This window comes from Oncorhynchus mykiss, chromosome 23 (assembly GCF_057628025.1).
Source record: "Oncorhynchus mykiss isolate SJ-2025 chromosome 23, ASM5762802v1, whole genome shotgun sequence".
Taxonomy (NCBI): Eukaryota; Metazoa; Chordata; class Actinopteri; order Salmoniformes; family Salmonidae; genus Oncorhynchus; species Oncorhynchus mykiss.
Window position 1 is genome coordinate 12,135,728 of NC_143044.1, and position 23,636 is coordinate 12,159,363.

The 23,636-nt window shown below is 42.3% G+C and overlaps 1 protein-coding gene across 1 annotated transcript in view; it reads right to left on the bottom strand.

Annotated features, from left to right (window-relative positions):
• The window catches only part of LOC110502450 (ras and Rab interactor 2), a 50,200-nt gene extending 28,219 nt beyond the window's left edge, over positions 1-21,981 (bottom strand). Inside the window, 4 exon segments of the mRNA XM_036959835.2 lie at positions 198-399; positions 3,298-3,398; positions 15,319-15,406; positions 21,853-21,981. Coding sequence (XP_036815730.2) covers positions 198-399; positions 3,298-3,398; positions 15,319-15,375 — 360 coding nt within the window. The 5' untranslated portion in view covers positions 15,376-15,406; positions 21,853-21,981.
• Positions 21,982-23,636: the final 1,655 nt, after the last annotated feature.

Genomic DNA, 23,636 nt, shown 5'->3' on the forward strand with positions numbered 1-23,636 from the left:
AACGCATTTCTATGGGCTATAGTAGTGACGGGCGAATAAAAGGCCACATTCAATATTTTTATGATGCCTACAGGGGTCCTAAAATTCAAAATCAAATGGCTAAATGATCCATGGTATAACCTTAAAAACAATTCCATATGTTAGCTTAGTAGAACATGAATTTGGTCCTGTGACTAGGTGAGTGCATCTGGTCTCACCCCAGTGGGCTGTGGTTGCAGTTTGCGTGTGGCTTCTGCCCGGCTCAGTCCCAGCTGCAGCCACACAGCGTGCGTTTGCACCAGCCTGTCCAGCACACTCATCCTACGCAAAGAGTCGTTGCCTGAATCCCTAACTCCAGCAAGCCCTGCCCGCACACCAACACAGGGAGGTAGGAACAGACCTCCCACCTGCCCATCTAGCCTGAGAGGGGGAGAAAGACCAAATTAGAAATATACAATTTATATCCTCTATTTGTTTACTAATGCACACACAAACAAACTATGCAAACACCAGTGCACACAAACACATAATAAAAACAAGAACATAATAGATCAGCATGAGAACCAAAAAGTATTATTGAGTTGAATCATAGTTATAAATGGATTTCAAAACTGAGAATAGCATAATAGCCCAGGAGGTTCAGTATTCCAGTATAAAACATGTACCCAATGAAATGACTCAACGCAAGCACAGGTGCTTTTTCAATTCCACGGAAACTGCTTTAACATCCTATCAGGGCAGAACAGACCCGCTAACGCCACTGATAGTGCTTGCTGTGACTTGTAGAGCACCGCAATACGGGTGGTATGTAAGCAGGCCAAAATGAATTGACAACCCAAATCATCACACGGGCTGGAAAGAAATGTATCATTGCCCTGTGGGCCTTGTGTTTGACACGTGGTGTAGATTAAGGTGAGGAAACGGGTTAAATAAGGATGTTTAAGCCTTGAAACAATTAAGCTATGGATTGTATATGTGTGCAATTCAGAGAGAGGGTGAATGGTCAAGACAAAATATTTATGTGCCTTTGAACAAAATATGGTAGTAAGTGCCAGGTGCACTGGTTTGAGTGTGTCAAGAACTGCAACCCTGCTGGGTTTTGAATGCTCAACAGTTTCCTGTGTGTATCAAGAATGGTCCACCACCCAAAGGACATCCAGCCAACTTGACAATGGTGGGATGCATTGGAGTCAACACGGACCAGCATCTCTGTGGAACGGTTTCAACACCTTGTAGAGTCCATGCCCCGACAAATTGAGGCTGTTCTGAGGGCAAAAGCGGGTGCAACTCCATATTAGGAAGGTGTTCCTAATGTTTTGTACACCCAGTGTAATCTACATGACATTATGTACCTAATGTCAGGTAATCTGTAAATCATTGTTTTTGTAGCCTATAATTTAATCTACACAAACATGCTTGGTGTTCACTTTGAAAATCACTGATACTCTATCCACCTTTCCCTCTGACATCTCGTCAACACAAAGACGTCATGAAACTCAGATACCTGAATGACCAGAGCACACTATCCCCACTTGCTGGTGGAGACAGGGAACTACAGAACACCAATCAACTTTACTCACTGGCACTCATCATCGTTATCATCATGATCCTCAAATCATGCTTATCAAACAGCCAGTAACAATTTTTTATTATTATTGTACCTTTATTTAACCAGGTAGGCAAGTTGAGAACAAGTTCTCATTTACAATTGCGGCCTGGCCAAGATAAAGCAAAGCAGTTGACACATACAACGACACTGAGTTACACATGGAGTAAAACAAACATACAGTCAATAATACAGTAGAAACAAGTCTATATACGATGTGAGCAAATGAGGTGAGATAAGGGAGGTAAAGGCAAAAAAAAGGCCATGGTGGCAAAGTAAATACAATATAGCAAGTAAAACACTGGAATGGTAGATTTGCAGTGGAAGAATGTGCAAAGTAGAAATAGAAATAATGGGTGCAAAGGAGCAAAATAAATAAATAAATAAATAAACAACAGTAGGGGAAGAGGTAGTTGTTTGGGCTAAATTATAGATGGGCTATGTACAGGTGCAGTAATATGTGAGCTGCTCTGACAGCTGGTGCTTAAAGCTAGTGAGGGAGATGTGTTTCCAGTTTCAGAGATTTTTGTAGTTCGTTCCAGTTATTTGCAGCAGAGAACTGGAAGGAGAGGCGGCCAAAGAGGAATTGGTTTTGGGGGTGACCAGAGAGATATACCTGCTGGAGCGCGTGCTACAGGTGGGTGCTGCTATAGTGACCAGTGAGCTGAGATAAGGGGGGACTTTACCTAGCAGGGTCTTGTAGATGACCTGGAGCTGTTGGGTTTGGCGACGAGTATGAAGCGAGGGCCAGCCAACGAGAGCGTACAGGTCGCAGTGGGTTGTATATGGGGCTTTGGTGACAAAACAGATGGCACTGTGATAGACTGCATCCAATTTGTTGAGTAGGGTATTGGAGGCTATTTTGTAAATGACATCGCCGAAGTCGAGGATCGGTAGGATGGTCAGTTTTACAAGGGTATGTTTGGCAGCATGAGTGAAGGATGCTTTGTTGTGGAATAGGAAGCCGATTCTAGATTTAATTTTGGATTGGAGATGCTTAATGTAAGTCTGGAAGGAGAGTTTACAGTCTAACCAGACACCTAGGTATTTGTAGTTGTCCACATATTCTAAGTCAGAACCGTCCAGAGTAGTGATGCTGGACGGGCGAGCAGGTGCAGGCAGCGATCGGTTGAAGAGAATGCATTTAGTTTTACTTGTATTTAAGAGCAGTTGGAGGCAATGGAAGGAGAGTTGTATGGCATTGAAGCTCATCTGGAGGGTTGTTAACACAGTGTCCAAAGAAGGGTCAGAAGTATACAAAATGGTGTCGTCTGCGTAGAGGTGGATCAGAGACTCACCAGCAGCAAGAGCGACATCATTGATGTATACCGAGAAGAGAGTCAGCCAATAATTGAACCCTGTGGCACCCCCATAGAGACTGCCAGAGGCCCGGACAACAGGCCCTCCGATTTGACACACTGAACTCTATCAGAGAAGTAGTTGGTGAACCAGGCGAAACAATGAATTCAACATCTGTTGTTATTACACTTGAACAAACTGAGAGTGGTCTGAAATTCTTCAAGGAAACAAATCACTGTTAATGTCTTCCTCCTTTTTCTCCCCCTCGCTCTAACATACACAGCTAACGTTAGTTTTACATCAGCCCATCATAAGGTTGAAGCAAGTCTGCTCATCGTACCACTACTAGAGTAAATGGATGGACAGAAAGAACATTTTTGTTAGTCAGTTTGTCTGTAGGTTTTAACACTTACCCCTGTAGTATTACAGGCTCTGGATCTCCCTCTGCTTGCTCAGCCTTTTGCACCATCTCCTTCTTCAGAGTCCTGATCTCCCAGACAAACGAGTCGATCAGCTATAGCACAGAAAGACGAGTCGATTAGTGACGAGGGATAGAGGGCGTACGAGGCAAACAAGTTGAGAATGTGTGTGTATAGTGAATGTATTTTCGTGTGAGACAACTTTGCACTCATTCCTGCAGACTCAGGATTTAAGCAGATTGGCCACACTAAGTGACCCTCCTCAGTGAAAACTCTGGATTTGGAAACTAGAAGTGCTCCTGAGTAGAATGGGCCATTCTGCAGTAGATTTTACTGCAACACAAATTGTACCAGTCCACACGAGGGGGCTAAAGTGGGTTTAGCCCCCTCAGTTTTAATCCATATAAAATTATGGGCATCTGGTAAGAAATCATATTTATTTTTCGGTGATTGAGGACATTATCGAGTTCCTAGTTTCAAACCAGTAACCACTGAGGGGGACATTGGAAGTAACAGAGTCAAGAGGCGCAGTGGATTTTTTGTTGTTGTGGAATATACTCTGATGGAATATACTCTTTGAAAAGACAAGGAACTTGCCAATGTGTTTAGCACCATACCACACAAACACGTCACACGATATTCAAAACGAAATCATAGGGCTCACGAGTGAGACTGTCACTGAAGAAAGAGTTAAAGATATCGGAATCTTGGTACACATTGAAGGTAGACGGGACTAAGGATCCTAATGGATGTGAAAATAGGAGAGAGCCATGACTTTCTATAGGTGGAAAAATGTTTAGGGCTCCCGAGTGGCGCAGCGGTGTAAGGCACTGCACATCAGTGCTAGAGGCGTCCGTGATTGGGAGTCCAACAGGGCAGAGCACAATTGGCCCAGCGTCGTCCGGGTTAGGCCCGAGTAGGCAGTCATTGTAAATAAGAATTTGTTCTTAACTGACTTGCCTAGTCAAATAAAGAGGTAAAAAAATTAACCACTGCTGGCTGGATCGAAGCAGAACCGATTTGGTGGAAGCTGAGTTTAGAGTCGCTCGCCAGTTTTTGCAGACTGAAATCATCCATTCTGCCTCCAATGAGGAGACCTGGACCCTCTCCACTATGCCGACCGTGCTTACTGCACTGAAACACGGACTGACTTTTGGGATGTCCACAGCTACATGTAAATTAATTTTCCACCTTTGATAAATGTTTTCAGTCAGCACCGAAAGAGGATGTTACACCAGAGGAAAGCTTCACTAATACAACTGGCATTTGAGGGGGATCTTACAAGATTCCAGGGAGAAGGGAATGATTGATTATTCAGGAAGTTCCACAGAGCATCAAGGAGGCAGCAGAAAACAATCTAGGTGGTTATTTTCTATCCAAATCTTGCTTTAGTCTGTATGGCGCTGTCCATGTTGCTGATAGAGCGCAGCCCTGATTTTGTGCCATTGAACCTGTCACTTATTGGTCAAAAGCATTTGAACGCATATTTATTGTGGTATAGCGTGACATAAGCAGAATTCAATAGAATTCCAATGCACTATTCCAAATGACGGCCCTGGGTATAGCTACATATCGATATGTTTCTTCATAGAAACAGATACACTATATTATGGCTTGTTGCTGTAAATGGAACTGTACGTATTGGAAAAGTGTTTGGTAGGCTAGCATTGGGTAATTGGGTTGAATTTGATTCACAGAAGTGTATTGTACCATACAACCTTGTTAATATTATTTGCATAACTAGAATTCATTTTTTGCCCTAATTATTAATTTACTAAGTATAAAGGACGGAATGCTTACTCTGAAGGACTCATGACGCGGAAGTACTTAGTTATTCTTGGCTGCTTCAGAGTTGAGGACGACCTCCCTGCAAAATAACTGCCCAGATTGACCATGTCAATACATGCAGTCAGTCAGGAAAGCTAAGGCCAGCTTCTTCAGGCAGAAGTTTGCATCCTGTAGCTCAAACTCCAAAAAGTTCTGGGACACTGTGAAGTCAATGGAGAACAAGAGCACCTCCTCCCAGCTGCCCACTGCACTGAGGCTAGGTAACACGGTCACCACCGATAAATCCATGATTATCGAAAACTTCAATAAGCATTTCTCAACGGCTGGCCATGCCTTCCGCCTGGCTACTTCAACCTCGGCCAACAGCCCCGCCCCCCCCGCTGCTCCTCGCCCAAGCCTCTCCAGGTTCTCCTTTACCCAAATCCAGATAGCAGATGTTCTGAAAGAGCTGCAAAACCTGGACCCGTACAAATCAGCTGGGCTTGACAATCTGGACCCTCTATTTCTGAAACTATCCGCCACCATTGTCGCAACCCCTATTACCAGCCTGTTCAACCTCTCTTTCATATCGTCTGAGATCCCCAAGGATTGGAAAGCTGCCGCAGTCATCCCCCTCTTCAAAGGGGGCGACACCCTGGACCCAAACTGTTACAGACCTATATACATCCTGCCCTGCCTATCTAAGGTCTTCGAAAGCCAAGTCAACAAACAGGTCACTGACCATCTCGAATCCCACTGTACCTTCTCCGCTGTGCAATCTGGTTTCCGAGCCGGTCACGGGTGCACCTCAGCCACACTCAAGGTACTAAACGATATCATAACCGCCATCGATAAAAGACAGTACTGTGCAGCCGTCTTCATCGACCTTGCCAAGGCTTTCGACTCTGTCAATCACCATATTCTTATCGGCAGACTCAGTAGCCTCGGTTTTTCGGATGACTGCCTTGCCTGGTTCACCAATTACTTTGCAGACAGAGTTCAGTGTGTCAAATCGGTGGGCATGCTGTCCGGTCCTCTGGCAGTCTCTATGGGGGTGCCACAGGGTTCAATTCTCGGGCCGACTCTTTTCTCTGTATACATCAATGATGTTGCTCTTGCTGCGGGCGATTCCCTGATCCACCTCTACGCAGACGACACCATTCTATATACTTTCGGCCCGTCATTGGACACTGTGCTATCTAACCTCCAAACAAGCTTCAATGCCATACAACACTCCTTCCGTGGCCTCCGACTGCTCTTAAACGCTAGTAAAACCAAATGCATGCTTTTCAACCGATCGCTGCCTGCACCCGCATGCCCGCCTAGCATCACCACCCTGGATGGTTCCGACCTAGAATATGTGGACATCTATAAGTACCTAGGTGTCTGGCTAGACTGCAAACTCTCCTTCCAGACTCATATCAAACATCTCCAATCGAAAATCAAATGTCGGCTTTCTATTCCGCAACAAAGCCTCCTTCACTCACGCCGCCAAGCTTACCCTAGTAAAACTGACTATCCTACCGATCCTCGACTTCGGCGATGTCATCTACAAAATGGCTTCCAACACTCTACTCAGCAAACTGGATGCAGTCTATCACAGTGCCATCCGTTTTGTCACTAAAGCACCTTATACCACCCACCACTGCGACTTGTATGCTCTAGTCGGCTGGCCCTCGCTACATATTCGTCGCCAGACCCACTGGCTCCAGGTCATCTACAAGTCCATGCTAGGTAAAGCTCCGCCTTATCTCAGCTCACTGGTCACGATGGCAACACCCATCCGTAGCACGCGCTCCAGCAGGTGTATCTCACTGATCATCCCTAAAGCCAACACTTCATTTGGCCGCCTTTCGTTCCAGTACTCTGCTGCCTGTGACTGGAACGAATTGCAAAAATCGCTGAAGTTGGAGACTTTTATCTCCCTCACCAACTTCAAACATCAGCTATCTGAGCAGCTAACCGATCGCTGCAGCTGTACATAGTCTATTGGTAAATAGCCCACCCATTTTCACCTACCTCATCCCCATACTGTTTTTATTTATTTATTTTTCTGCTCTTTTGCACACCAATATCTCTACCTGTACATGACCATCTGATCATTTATCACTCCAGTGTTAATCTGCAAAATTGTAATTATTCGCCTACCTCATGCCTTTTGCACACATTGTATATAGACTCCCCCTTTGTTTTCTACTGTGTTATTGACTTGTTAATTGTTTAATTGTTAATGTGTAACTCCGTGTTGTCTGCTCATACTGCTATGCTTTATCTTGGCCAGGTCGCAGTTGCAAATGAGAACTTGTTCTCAACTAGCCTACCTGGTTAAATAAAGGTGAAATAAAAAAAATATATTAAAAAAAATGTTGTTTCGCAAAGTTAAACAAAAAGTGGCTTTGAGCGATGTAAGTAAAATAAATAAATAAATAAATGGACCCGGAAGTGTTTTTTCAGTTGTAGAGTTGTGTTTAGTTGTTTAAGGTTTCAAATATGTAATTTCCTTAACCCATCTAGTAACTAAAATGACAGCATATGTTTCAAGTATCATGCTAGCTAGTCTTGGGTGTTAGTCTGGCAGACGTTACAGGCCAGGTGGGTGGGACGAAAGTAACAAATGTAAACTGATGCTGGAAACAAATTGACTAGAGCATATTTACAATTACAAAACAAAGGGGAACTGTTGCAGACACACAATGTTTTCTTAAGGGTGAGATGGGAGGCATGTGTTAAAGCTAATAGATTGTAAACTACTGCCCTATGACACGGTCTTATAGCTTCACTGTTTTTATATCATATTCTCTCAATATGTTTTGCATCATTATGTACACTTGAGTACGAACGGGTGGCTTATTCTCAAATACCTCTTTGTGCATGAGTCCGGATAATTAACAACGGACTGAGTCAGGCTGAAGAATGTATGTACTCCCTAGTCTCAAAGCTTCTCCTGACTGATAAGTAGACCAGGGGATGCGTGGAGGAGTATCAAAGGTTCCGTACTTGGGCTTTGATGATAACACCACCTGCCTAGCCACAGAGATGCATTGTACAGCCTAGACTCTGGAGGGGGAGGTATCGTCTTGGGGGAGGGTACAAACGGAGGTCATAAATATATGTGCGTGTATAATCATACTTTGTCTTTGCAGCTGTTTGACCCAGTGTGATTTAATACATCTAGCTGGAACTTTCTTCAGAGTCTGACTAGAATTTGTACCCGAATCTTACAACCGAACACTGATGACCTGGAATAAAATAAACATTTGAGCACAGGCCATTGTCTCTAGTTCATATTGCTTTGATAATGTTAACAGAATAGCAACGTGACTGAATGTTTGAAAAATTACATTAGAATTATGCCTTAATCAATTTACTTAACAGAGCAGCTTCTCACTTAAGCTTTTAAAATCAACAGGTTAGTGGTTTAAAAAAATCTATCATTCTTGGGGTCAATTACCTTATGTCAAGCCATTGGAAATGTGATACTCATTTTGTGTATGTTGTTTGTGATGAGAATAAAGACAGTTATTTTATCAAGACATGACAAGGACAGCTGGTACGGCTAAGCATGAAAAGTAATTGAAGATTCCAATGAAAGTGAGCTGAGAAAATGATGGTTAGTATAGCTTATGTGATCCATTTTAGTCCAATTAATATTGTAAGGCAAAATATGGTGATGTTGATGCATGGTTCATTTTCACAAATTTCACACATGAAATTATGGTTGATAGTACATTTGTTGAAAGAGCCTTTATTACAGCATAGCAAAGATTTTAAAAAGCAGTTGTGGAACTGCTTTATCCGACATGTTTCGGTTGCATGAGGCTTGGAGCACAGTGAATCAGTAGGCTATTAAACAAACACTCAAACAGGCAACAGAAGCAGGATCTGTCTTATTGCTGTAGATACAGGGCCTTCAGACAGTATTCACACCCCTTGACTTTTTCCACATTTTGTGTTGTTGGAGCATACATTTTTATTTGGATTACATTTTGTGACACTGGCCTACACACAATACCCCATGTCAACGTGGAATTATGTTTACAAATTAAGAAAATATGAAAAGGTGAAGTGTCTTAGGTATTCAACCCCTTTGTTATGACAAACCTAAATAAGCTCAGAGGAAAATATTTGCTAAACAAATCACATAATAGGTTGCATGACTCAGTGTGCAATAGTGTTTCACCAAAATGTTTCTGTACCCCACACATACAATTATCTGTAAAGTCTTTCAGTCCAGCATTGAATTTCAAAACACAGATTCAACCAAAGACCAGGGATGTTTTCCAAATGCCTCGCAAAGAAGGGCACCCATTGGTAAAATGGGTAAAAAATGTTTAAAACAAATGTCAAAAATTTAAGTAGACATTGAATATCCCTTTGAGCATGGTGAAGTTATTAATTACAATTTGGATGGTGTATCAATACACCAGTCACTACAAAGATACAGGCGTCCTTCCTAACTCAGTTGCCGGAGAGGAAGAAAACCGCTCAGGGATTTCACCATCAGGCCAATGGTGACTTCAAAACAGTTACAGTTTAATGACTGTGATGGAAAACTGTGGATGGATCAACAACATTGTAGTTACTCCACAAAACTAACCTAAATGACAGAGTGAAAAGGAAGCCTGTTCAGAATACAAATATTCCAAAACATGCTGTTTGGAATAAGGCACTAAAGTAAAACTGCAAAAATGTACTTTATGTCTTGAATACAAAGCTTTATGTTTGGAGCAAATCCAACACGTCACTGAGTACCACTTCATATTTACAAGCATGGTGGTGGCTACATCATGTTATGCTTGTCATCAGCAAGAACTCCCTAGTCTAACATGAAAAGAAGCAGAAGAGCAAAGCACAGGGAAAATCTGAGAGGAAAACTTGGTTCAGTCTGCTTTCCAACATATACTTGGTGACAAATTCATCTGTGGGTTCGAGCCTCTATCTCTCTGTAATAACGACATCAACCACATTTAAGCTGTGAACTCAGTGAAGAGCCTCTTTCAATAGGTCTGTTGGGTGGTTATGTGCTGGGACAATAACCGAAAACAAATATACACTGGAGTTGCTTACCAGATTACATTGAATATTCCTGAGTGGCCTAGTTATAGTTTTGACTTAAATCTGCTTGGAAATCTATGACAAGACTTCAAAATTGCTACCTAGCATTCATCAACAACCAACTTGCCTGAGCTTGAAGAATATTTTTTTTAAAATAAAGTGCAAATATTGTACAAACCAGGTGTGCAAATCTCTTAGTGACTTATCCTGAACGACTAAGCTGTAATTGAAAACATATCTAAATTAATATATTTATTTGTGTGCTTTTAAATTATTTTTACAAATGTCGATTTTTTTTTTCCACTTTGAAAGAGTATTTTGTGTAGAGCAGTGACAAAATATTACAATTAAATTCATTTTAATTCCACTTGGTAAAACAAAATGTGGAGAAAGTCAAGGGGTGTGAATACTTTCTGAAGGCAATGTCGACCCCTAAATGGGGTCAGCCCTAGTCGCCTCCCAGTGTGTGTCAGAGGAGGCTGGTGAGAAGAGCTATAGGAGTAAGGGCTCATTGTAAAAGGCTGGAATTGAATAAATGGAACAGTATCAAACAAAAAAAATATGCAAACCACATGTTTCACTGTTCCATTTCATCAATTGACCCTGTAAAACCATTTAACTGCATCCTTTTCTGTCACTGTAGTAGAAATATCCAATCAGGACAAGTTAACACAAAACCAGCAACGGAATTTAGGTTGTTAGTCAAGGTACAGGCATATTGCCATATTTTAACCATAAAATGATTTCACAGAAGAGCCACTTCCCCTTTACTGACTGACCAAGACTACAAGGAAAGAGAAACAGAGAAAAGAAAAGCAAGACAAAATTCCCACTAAGACAACAAACCAGATGAGAAGCCAGACTCACATAACATCCTCTAACGCTGATACTAAAGTTAACTAGGAGAAATAAACAGCCATGCAAAACAAAGACCAAACCACTAATCTTGAGTGGCGCAGCAGTCTAAGGCTCTGCATCTCAGTGCTTGAGGTGTCACCACAGACAGCTTGGTTCGAATCCAGGCTGTATGACAACTGGCCGTGACTGGGTGTCCCATAGGGCGGCACACAGTTGGCGCAGCATCGTCTGGGTTGGGCCGGTGTAGGCAGTCATTGTAAATAAGAATTTGTTCTTAACCGACTTGCCTCGTTAAATAAAAACATCTCCAGAAGAGGTCACTGTTTCAAACTTGAACATAATGAACTACGCGGATTTCACACCACTGTAAAATCTGACTGGACTCACACACAACCAGAGCCCATACTAGCACCACTGAGTAAATGCTCCTACAGTGCCTTTTCATTTTCACAACTACTCACAGGGTTGTTATAGTCTAACCCTAACTGAACCCCAGTCAGCAAACCACACGCATGCAAGCTCTCACGAACACAGGCAATGAAAAAACACACAGCAGTGGGTCTGCCTGTCTCTCTCCAGTTCACTGCCAAGACACAGCCAGAAAAGCAAACTGACGATGTAGCTTTAACCCTAGAATCCAAAAGGGACTGCTAAATAACCACATTCTCCATGCATAAACTACTGTACATCAGCTATTCTAGTGAATGACTTACAATAGTTCACTATAATCAGTACAGTGTAAATCTCTGCTTACCTTGAATGTGTAAAAAAAGAATAGGTAAAATAAGCAAAAGTCTAACATCATTAGTAAAGAAATAAGACCCCAGTTTGCCAGCAGTCACTTCTGGGTTTTTTAATTTCATGTGAGACGATAAATGTCTTCCTGAAAATCAAGTGATGCGATTGCTCAATTACATATTCACGAATGCGCATGGACACACTCACAAGCACGAGTGTCACTTGTTCCAAGGCCAGTTTCAGAATAGATGTTATGCAACAAGACTATTTAAAGAACATCGTGAAAACCACAATTCTAAGAGTTTCCAAGAGCACAGCAAATTCCTTTCCTCCTGCACTAGGCAGCAGTTATACAGGAAGACAGTCAGTATGACACATTTACCAGGAGTTCTGCAACTAGCCTCCATGTTGGCAACAAATGCCCCACAAGAGATCAGTAAAACTTGCATCCACACGTCAAATGAGATGTTTGAGATTTTAAAGGACAGTGAACTTGCATTCTCCATCAGTATGTCATTGTTTTTCCAATGACGGATACAGTGTGAAATGAAAGGGAGACCGAGAGAAGGGATAAACAAAGTAGGGCTGGTATGTGCCGGGATTCGTATGCACACAGGCGGTAGAATCGAACATGTGCGGGGGGTTGTGGCCTTAAGAAGATCACCACTCTGGCACTCCAATGAGTTATTAAAAATCAAGGGTAAAAAGTACAGTTCTGCACTGTCATGCGGGAATTGCCAGGGACCTCCGATATGCATTGCCAACCCGTGGCTTTTTCCAAATACACCGCTTGAGCCTAGTGCGGATGGGAACAGAGAAATGGAGTGACACATTCAGTACATGATGCCAGACATTCTAGCTGTAGGCCAATTCCATATTAGCATGGCTGAAAAATATTTTGTGCATCTCAGAATGTTCTGGCAATTCTCACAATAAAATTTTATTGGGGGGGGAATATGTTTAACATATTTAAAATCATGATGAAAGTGGCCATTTTAGGCCCTTTTTTAGACCTATACATGCTTCCTGTAAAACCCTACGATTCATACATGGTACAGACATCTTGGTGTCATTATACTCAATATTTAGTGGGCTCTAAAATGGAGCATGGCTATATTCCGAAATATATTTCACATGAACATAATCAACATTAAATATATTAATCTGAAAACTACAGTTTTTGATTACTACACAACTCCCCCAGACCTTTATAGCCTATTGCAGAAAATACAGAAAAGAATGGCAGTGATAACTGAACTTTGATTTTACTTAAGTGGGGAAAATAACCGTTTTTCAATTAGCGATGTTTCTTAACGTTAAGGATCCCAACTTCGTTGAAACAATTGAATGTTTAAACGTTTTAACATTTAAACTTTCACACCCCTAATTGGAACAATATAACATTTCCAGTGGGCTCTCTGCTAATTTTAATACATAGAAATGTACATTATAGATCATTAACCAATCACAGCCCTCCTGTAGGATTGCACATTCAGCCAATCACCAGCAGAGGGAGATTCCTTTTAATCAATTTCCATTCACTGTGTTGGTGGTGCTCATTGGTTGATGCTCATGGTTGATGTCCTTGATCTTTTTGGCCTTCCTGTGATATCAGGTGAAGTAGGTATAACTTGAGGGCAGGTAGTTTGCCACCGGTGATGGTTGGGCAGACCACACCACCCTCTGGAGAGCCCTGGGGTTGCGGGCATTGCAGCTGCTGTACCAGGCGATGATACAGCCCGACAGGGTTTTAAAGCTTCACACCTCCACTGCGGTCCCGTCGATGTGGATGGGACGTGCTCCCTCTGAAGTCAACGATCAGCTCCTTTGTTTTGTTGACGTTGAGTGAGGTTCTTCTTCTTCTTGATCTGGGAGTGCTTCATTAAGGCTGGAATCGGGCAGATTTGTTTGTGTAGGACACATGAATCAAGCCACGTACAAGGGTGTCCTGGAAGAAAACTTGCTTCCTTCTGCTCAGACAATGTTCCCCAACTCTGAGGATTGGGTTTTCCAGCAGGACAATGCTTCATGCCACACAGCCAGGTCAATCAAGGTGTGGATGGGGGACCACCAGATCAAGACCCTGTCATAGCCAGCCCAATCTCCAGACCTGAACCGCATTGAAAACCTCTGGAATGTGATCAAGAGGAAGATGGATGGTCACAAGCCATCAAACAAAGCCGAGCTGCTTGAATGTTTGCGCCAGCAGTGGCATAAAGTCATCCAACATCAATGTGAAAGACAAGTGGAGAGCATGCCAAGACGCATGAAAGCTGTGATTGAAAATCAGGGTTATTCCACCAAAATATTGATTTCTGAACTGTTCCTAAGTTAAAACATTAGTATGCTGTTTTTTAAAAATGAATATGAACTTCTTTGCATTATTCGAGGTCTGACAACACTGCATCATTCAGTTGTCATTTTCTGCAAATAAATGCTCCAAATGACAATATTTTTATTTGGAATTTTGTGAGAAATGTCAGTAGTTTATAAAATAAAAGTGATTTCTTTTTTTTACTCAAACACATACCTATAAATAGTAAAACCAGAGAAACTGATCATTTCACAGTGGTCTCAATTTTTTCCAGAGCTGTATATTTAGCTTCACTGTCCAAATACATATGGTAAGGACTGTATATAGCCTTTCATCTTTCTCTTAGTCTGAAACCATATGAACAGGAACTGATTGATGACTGGATTGATAAGACTCAGGTTGAAGTCAGACAGATTTCTGGAATTTCAGTCTGAAGTGGACCTAGTGCTCATATTCCCATTTACTCCGCTCTATTCTCATCTCCCCTCTCCTTTCCTCTTGTTATCCCCTCATCCCCCTTTCCTGCTATCAAACATCAGCCTTACAGTAACTCATACAGAATGCATAACCCCATCATAGCTTTAATTTACTATCTGAATTGAATGGCTTCAAAGTGTGAGAAATTGACTGGTCTCGAAATAGCGAGGGTGTGTTCTATGGACACAGTTCATTAGAGTAACCTATTACCCTCCCATTCAAAGTTAGGATATATAAAGAGTTGATTTGGAATCAGTAGATATTCTACCCCTCTTCACAAACACTGACAAGTGGTGTGGAGTGTGCAGGTCTATAATTAGCTAGTGAGCTAGAGGCTCACTAGCTAAGCAGGTCCCAGCACATAACCACCCAACAGACTTATTGAAAGAGGCTCTTCACTGAGTTCACAGCTTAAATGTGGTTGATGTCGTTATTACAGAGAGAAAGAGGCTCGAACCCACAACTCGGACTAATTACGGTAAACAGTGAGGGCTTAGCCACAGCTTTAATGGAGGGTATATATCATACATCTGTTGCATGGACTTTGAGATGCGAAAATGAAATAACATGGGGACTTTTTAATGTCAATAACCTAACTAACCCCAACTTCCTCAAATAAGTATCAGTTGATTAACTTAACAGACAAAACTAGAACAGGCCGTTACAGACACAGATGGACATACTGACAACGACAGAACAAAAGTCACAAGGACAGTTTCAAGAAGGCTCCTCCCCATCTTCCTCTTCTGCCTGACCCCCATAATTCATCTTCTCCCTCATTTACTCCCCCCTCCCTCCCACCATACCTTGAAGAAGCTCCCTTTCTTCTCCTCGCTGCGTTCAATGAGTGAGCTGATGGACATGCTATCCTCCTGTCCTTTTTCGTGCCTGTCTCTGTGGGGGAGAAAACAGAATGTCATTCTCAGTCCTGTAGGCTACACTCCAGTACTGTCTAGTAGTTAGTATATTCCAGTAAAGCCAAGGTCAACACAATATGTCCCAGAATTATTATTTTTTGAATGCAAAGATAAATACATTTTCGTTCTTCTCACTAATGGCAAATGATTGCAACTTGTCATTATATTTAGCTAGGCCTACCTGTTCTTTGGTTATGAATAAGAGGTATCATATTTACAATTTGCATAAGGCTACTACTAGGCTACTTTTGCCTTCTTGCAATGCAAGATCGCAACCACTAGAAAACGTGTGTGTGCATGGTCTAAGCATGTTTTGGGGCATATTTTGTACATACACAATGCTTATAAATTAAATGCCAGCTCTCCAGCCCAGAGAGAGCAGGCATGAGAATGAAACATCATCACTGTGTCTATCTGAAAGGACTACAGTCCCTCAGTCTACATAGATGTATTATATTGTAACTGTAGGAGACTACTTCAGTCTCAGACCTGCCTATTTAATTTAACTGCTAGTGGCTACTGTTTGGGGTTAAAAGGTGAAAGGGTAGTTTTACTTTTTTTGGGGGAAACCCAGACAAACACCTGCAGCTCAGGCCCTACCCAGACTAGCTTTGATCTGACAGTCATGTCTAGGGCTGTATAAACATTCTCTGACTTCATCACACACATCCACACTCTTGCTCAGATGCTGGTCTGTGACCAGACCCCTGTTGTCAATCATTGCATGCTGCTGTATGGACTCTCCAGTTTCTGGGACAGAACCCCACCCCCCTGAAAAAACAAAAATATATTTCCATGTTTTGGTGCATTCCTCGGGAAATACCAGAGGAGAGAGAGAACGGGAAAGAGGAAGTGGAGGTGGTTTGGTTTGAAGGTATTTGAAGGCATTTCCTGAAAAGCCCCAACAGCCAGTGAGAGATTTGACCCAATTCTTTAATTTTTCTGTCTCTGGTGTTGTTACTGCCCTAAAACATCCCCATGTTCGTCCATCTTGTCACACACACATACGGTACAAACACACACTGCAAAGGGCCAGGTAAACAGGAAAGCTCCTGCGGCTGACATTTGAGGCAAAATAAACTCTACAGTAACAAATGTCATCACTGACTCAAAGCCCTGCATGGGTATAAATAAATGACCAACTGACCAGAAAGAAGTAAAAAAACAAAACAGGCCGAAAGTCTTTCTAGGTTATGTAACAATATCAGGAAAAAATAACCCTAGCTATAGCAAAACACAATTCACTGTCAGGGTTGGTGTCAATTCAGAAGTGAATCAAATAATGGAAAATAAATGGCACTTATTATTGATTGCTAGTGTTGACGGCATCAAATGTAGGAACCTACACTGAGTATACCAAACATTAGAAACACCTAATATTGAGTTGCACCCACTTTTGCCCTAAGAACAGCCTCAATTCATTAGGACATGGACTCTACAAATGTCTTGAAAGCATTCCACAGGGATGCTAGCCCATGTTGACTCCAATGGGTGGTGGACCATTCTTGATACACACGGGACAACTGTTGAGAGTGGAAAACCCAGCAACATTTTTAGTAATGGCGCAGAAGGGGATGGCTGCCATTTTACTGGAGCCTAACCAATTGTGCTATTCTGTGTGTTTTTTTGCATTGTTTGTAACTTGTTTTTGTACAATGTTTCTGCCACCGTCTAATGACCGAAAAGAGTTTCTGGACATCAGAATAGCGATTACTCACCTTGGACTGGACAAATCATTTTTCTTTAACGAATCGGAGGCGAAAGATGTATACTGCTCAAAAAAATAAAGGGAACACTTAAACAACACAATGTAACTCCAGGTCAATCACACTTCTGTGAAATCAAACTGTCCACTTAGGAAGCAACACTGATTGACAATAGATTTCACATGCTGTTGTGCAAATGGAATAGACAACAGGTGGAAATTATAGGCAATTAGCAAGACACCCCCAATAAAGGAGTGGTTTTGCAGGTGGGGACCACAGACCACTTCTCAGTTTCTATGCTTCCTGGCTGATGTTTTGGTCACTTTTGAATGCTGGCGGTGCTTTCACTCTAGTGGTAGCATGAGATGGAGTCTACAACCCACACAAGTGGCTCAGGTAGTGCAGCTCATCCAGGATGGCAAATCAATGCGAACTGTGGCAAGAAGGTTTGCTATGTCTGTCAGCGTAGTGTCTAGAGCATGGAGGCGCTACCAAGAGACAGGCCAGTACATCAGGAGACGTAGAGGAGGCCGTAGAAGGGCAACAACCCAGCAGCAGGACTGCTACCTCCGCCTTTGTGCAAGGAGGAGCAGGAGGAGCACTGCCAGAGCCCTGCAAAATGACCTCCAGCAGGCCACAAATGTGCATGTGTCAGAAACAGACTCCATGAGGGTGGTATGAGGGCCCGACGTCCACAGGTGGGGGTTGTGCTTACAGCCCAACACCGTGCAGGATGTTTTTCATTTGCCAGAGAACACCAAGATTGGCAAATTCGCCACTGGCGCCCTGTGCTCTTCACAGATGAAAGCAGGTTCACACTGAGCACATGTGACAGACGTGACAGTCTGGAGACGCTGTGGAGAATGTTCTGCTGCCTGCAACATCCTCCAGCATGACCAGTTTGGCGGTGGGTCAGTCATGGTGTGGGGTGGCATTTCTTTGGGGGGCCGCATAGCCCTCCATGTGCTCGCCAGAGGTAACCTGACTGCCATTAGGTACCGAGATGAGATCCTCAGACCCCTTGTGAGACCATATACTGGTGTGGTTGGCCCTGGGTTCCTCCTAATGCAAGACAATGCTAGACCTCATGTGGCTGGAGTGTGTCAGCAGTTCCTGCAAGAGGAAGGCATTGATGCTATGGACTGGCCCGCCCGTTCCCCAGACCTGAATCCAATTGAGCACTTCTGGGACATCATGTCTCGCTCCATCCACCAACGCCACGTTGCACCACAGACTGTCCAGGAGTTGGCGGATGCTTTAGTCCAGGTCTGGGAGGAGATCCCTCAGGAGACCATCCGCCCCCTCATCAGGAGCATGCCCAGGCGTTGTAGGGAGGTCATACAGGCACGTGGAGGCCACACACACTACTGAGCCTCATTTAGACTTGTTTTAAGGACATTACATCAAAGTTGGATCAGCCTGTAGTGTGGTTTTCCACTTTAATTGTGAGTGTGACTCCAAATCCAGACCTCCATGGGTTGATAAATTTGATTTCCATTGATAATTTGTGTGATTTTGTTGTCAGCACATTCAACTATGGAAAGAAAAAAGTATTTAATAAGAATATTTCATTCATTCAGATCTAGGATGTGTTATTTTAGTGTTCCCTTTATTTTTTGAGCAGTGTATATCTCCTCCCAGGACCAAATCCCCATCATTGACATGAAGAGGAGACACGATACAGGGGACACAGATCCGGGTGCTTGGTGAGAATTTGTCGGCGAGTGGATAATCCACCTTTACCATCTGTCCTACTGGGAAATGTGCAATTATTGGATGAGCTCCATCGGAGTCTATCCTACCAATGGGACATTAAACTGTAATATCTTACGTTTCACTGAGTCGTGGCTGAACGAGGAAATGGATAATACACAGTTTGCTGGTTTTTGCATGCATTGGAAAGATAGAACAGCAACCTCCGGTAAGACGAGGGGTGGTGGTCTGTGTCTATTTGTCAACAACAGCTGGTGCGCAATCTAATATTAAGGAAGTCTTGAGGTTTTGCATGCCTGAGGTAGAGTACCTCATGAAAAGCTGTAGACCACACAATTTACCTGGAGTTTATCTATATTTTTCATAGCTGCCCATTTACCACCACATATCGATGCAGGCTCTCAGACCGCCATAAGCAAACAAGACTGTTTTTCTAGCACCGAATGGAATACGTTCTGGGATTCATCCGATGAATTTGAGGAGTATACCACATCAGTCACCAGCTTCATCAGTAAGTGCATTGACGACACGGTCCCCACAGTGACCGTACGTACATATCCCAACCAGAAGCCTTGGATTACAGGCAACATCTGCACTGAGCTAAAGCGTAGAGCTGCCACTTTCAAGGAGCGGACACTCATCCGGACGCTTATAAGAAATCCCATTATGCCCTCAAAAAAACCATCAAACAGGCAAAGTGTCAATAGAGGACTAAGACTGAATCCTACTACACCGACTCTGACGCTCGTCGGATGTGGCAGGTTTGGAAACTATAACGGATTACAAAGGGAAACCCAGCCGCAAGCTACACACTGACTTGAGCCTACCAGACGAGCTAACTGCCTTCTCCACTCACGTCGAGGCAAGCAAACTTTAACCATGCATGAGAGCACCAGCTGTTCCGGATGAGTGTGTGATCACACTCTCCGTAGCCAATGTGAGTAAGACCTTTAAACACGTCAACATTGAGATGGATGTGATGCATTACCAGGATGTGTACTCCGAGCATGCACTGACCAACTGGCAAGTGTCTTCACTAACATTTTCAACCTCTCCCTGACCAAGTCTAATACCTACATGTTTCAAGCAGACCACCATAGTCCCTGTGCCCAAGAACACCAAAGTAACCTGCTTTCAATATACTTTGTATCCCTCATTTACTCAAGTGTTTCCATTATTTTGGCAGTTACCTGTATATGATGTCCTCTACAAATAAAACTTGAAATAAAGCAACAATAGGTGAATTCCGGATAACTATTGTGTGTTGGAGTGTCAATGCTTGGGGCCAAATGTGGCTCCCTCAAAAAGACACATTCAACCTGTTTCCACTTGGATTAGGTGTGTGTCCCTGCTTGCATAGGAGGTCACAGCCACTAAGACTCACATGAATCACACATACACACAGATTGACAAGAGGGAGTTATCCTAAAACAGTGGTTGCCCGTTCTAAATTTCTAAAGACAGTACCAGCTATCAAAGCATCCCACGTAACACCCTACAATCGCAACTCCACATCCAACTCCCTGCACTTCTCTCAACACTGCAAACTGCTGAGCTCTGCATCTCCAGCTGTATTTCAGTAGGGTTGGATAAAATAACGCAGTGAAGGGCGTCTAAAAGCAGGCTTTAACGCAAAAGCTGCTCATCTGTCCCCACCAAATTATGAACTGACTTGTTTTCTTGCTCTGACAGTAACATATTTCCTACACTGCATCTACAGTAGTAGTTAGTTGGGGCTAGCAGACAGATGGGTGAGGTGAATGGCTATAGGTTTATTGGCTGTACTGTTGTCATGGCTTGTTATGATAGGCTTTATGCCAAACTCTATACGACAGCATTTATGGCTACTATTCTCAGAGGTCGAAGTGTTCTCCCTCTCAATCAGAGCCGAATCCTAACTTTATATTCGAGTGTGAAACTCCAACTTCTGACCAAGTCTACCATAAAGAGCTTTTTTTTGCAGTAGTATATCTCCTAGGCTTTCTGTGGTTAGAGTCTGAAGTGATGACAAACATTTCCCTATTGGTGATCTGCACGCAACCACAGCAGACTTCTGGGGGAAGAAACGGACAGGTAAAAGAAAACTACAGTCAATTACAATATGGTAATGGAGAGAAATCCTGCCTTGGACAGTAATTTTCAGCAGAGTGTGCATGGAAGCTTTGAACACAGGGAACCTGCTCGTCTGTAAAGGAGAGAAGGGGAAAACAAACTATTGGCTAAGTAATGAACTGCCAGTCTTGGCACAGTTCTTCAAATTCTAACCTGTGACTGAAGTTCTACGAAACACCAATCTGCTTTTTCCCCAAAGCTAATCTTAAACATATTTCAGAGCATACTAGAAAACTGGCACCTTAGTATGTATATGTAATTAAGAAAAAAGGTAACTTTTGCTGGAAAAGTTTGAAATGATTGTGGTAACATAACGAAAACAGGTTTTGAATGTAGTTTGGAAATCTACAGGGTGACAGCTACCAACTCAATACAATTTTAAAATCAGAAACTGAAATGGTTGAACACTAGAACAGAAGAAATGCAGAAATTGAACCGCTTGTTAGATCAAACACTCAACTGAAGGCTTATCAGTGAGTTCCTCTTATGACTCAACCTGCTGAACAGAAAGCAAACCTCCCAGTACTGAGTCACAATGAGCTTGCACCTGTATAACTCCTTGTATTCTCCATGCTTACTCTGAGTTCACTTTGTGAAATAAAACACAGATAATCACTTGGAGGCGATTTAGAGGGTAAATTGTGATAAGTACACACTATCTATATTCTATTTCTATAATAAGTAAAAGTTGGTTAGAGCTTTCTTAGGACTATGTCTTCATACATCTTATCATAAAAGGCCCACTACAGTAGGCCTACTTCAATATTCCAATGTACAGTAGGCTATAGACAATCCAGCCATGGTTCATAGCAACATACAGAGTCCCCACTCCCTAGAGTGAATTGCACAGAATACAAGTGAGCACATGGAGTAGGCTACTGTTTCAACTTACGTTTACAATATCACCATATATCACCATCCCTGACCGAAGAGTCTCGTCGCACACTACATTGTATTTCTCAAATCGAAGGTGAGACACCGGGCAACAGGTGTTGAATAAGCTATAGCCAGGGTTGGCTTGGTTAGGCCTACTCTCTAAATGTAATACAGTTGCTAGTTATCTGTCCAAAATTGTAAATCAGTGATGTCACTTTTCAACCTGTTCTCAGAGCATTTTGTATTATTCTGTATGTAAATCTGAGATGCTCCATTTAGTATGACGTTACATTTCGTATGGTATGCTGTCAGTGAATCAGCATTCAGGGCTAACCCTAACCCTAACCCAAACCACCCAGTTATCATTTGGAATATATCATAAGTTTAGCAAATTCATAACATATAATACCAATTGTAATCCATAACACATACGAATTGGGTGACGGACATCCACAAATGAATGCTGTGGTATATCAGACCATATAACACGGGTATGACAAAACATGTATTTTTACACTGGTAACCAGTTTATAATAGCAATAAGGAACCTCGGTGTGTGGTATATGGCCAATATACCACGACTAAGAGCTGTATCCAGGCACTCCATGTTGCGTTGCACATAAGCATAGCCCTTAGCCATGGAATATAGGCCATATACCTTACCCCCTCATGGCTTATTGCTCAATTATAGCTAGGTGGCAAGCATTAGCTAGCTGGATAATGTTAGCTTTAGGGGTTAGGTAAAAGGGTTAAGGTTAGTGGAAGGGTGAGCTAACATGCTAAGTAGTTGCAAAGTAGCAGGTAGTTGAAAAGTTGCTAATTAGCTCAAATTGTCCATGATAAAATTCTAACTCGCAACCTTTGTGTTGCTAGACGTTCCCATTACACACCCAACTTTAGTTGCCTTTAAGTAACCATACCAAACATTACATATCATACTAACTTGACTGTTCCAGATTTGCTTTACTATGTTACATTAAATCTGAGACCAGGCTGCAGTTTAGGATTACCCAAACTAAGTAAATATCTGACTACTTTTGGATGACTTTCCCCTTAGAGGCATTAGAAGAAGACATAAATTATCGATCAAACGCATTTGGTGTCCTCATAGGTCTGTAACTTGTGGTCATTCTCGATTAGGTGAACACATTTAAATGTGCTACTTTTTCAGATGTTTTTATTATTGCTGCCAACTGTTTACTTGCTGTTTCTTTGTAACGTTAATTAGATTACATGTAACTGAAAGCGAGACAATGTTTGAGATTTTTAACTGAATGCGAGACAATGTTTGAGATTTTTAGTTTCCATCCAAACAGGAGGATAAGTATTTTCGGGGACAATAGTTCTTTAGACTAAAATAACAGGCGACATGAATACATAGGGCCTATTATCATACTTTCTAAATATGCCGTTTATGATTTACGGACAAGCTTACTGGAATGGAAATTGAGAAATAAATTGAGAAAAGTTCTATAAACAATGCTGCAAAATGTAAACACAATGAAAACGTATCTCTTGCAAACGTACCAAGTCGGCAGAATTGAGCTCCTAAACCGACAACTCTGATGTATGTTTATAATTGCCTCCAGTTGTGAAGTAATAAGTCACGTTTGTGTCATTCAAATGATGGAGTTTTCATAGTTCGTCGTAGAAAGTTGGGCTCCGGTCCTTTAACGAGTCGGCTGGGTCTATGATTTACTCTAGTTCCTCTCTTTCCTTCCTCCACAGTTCAATGCGTGCATTCGACATCCCTAGCAACAGCTGGAGAACTAAAGTAAAATCAGTGCTTTCACGTCACGT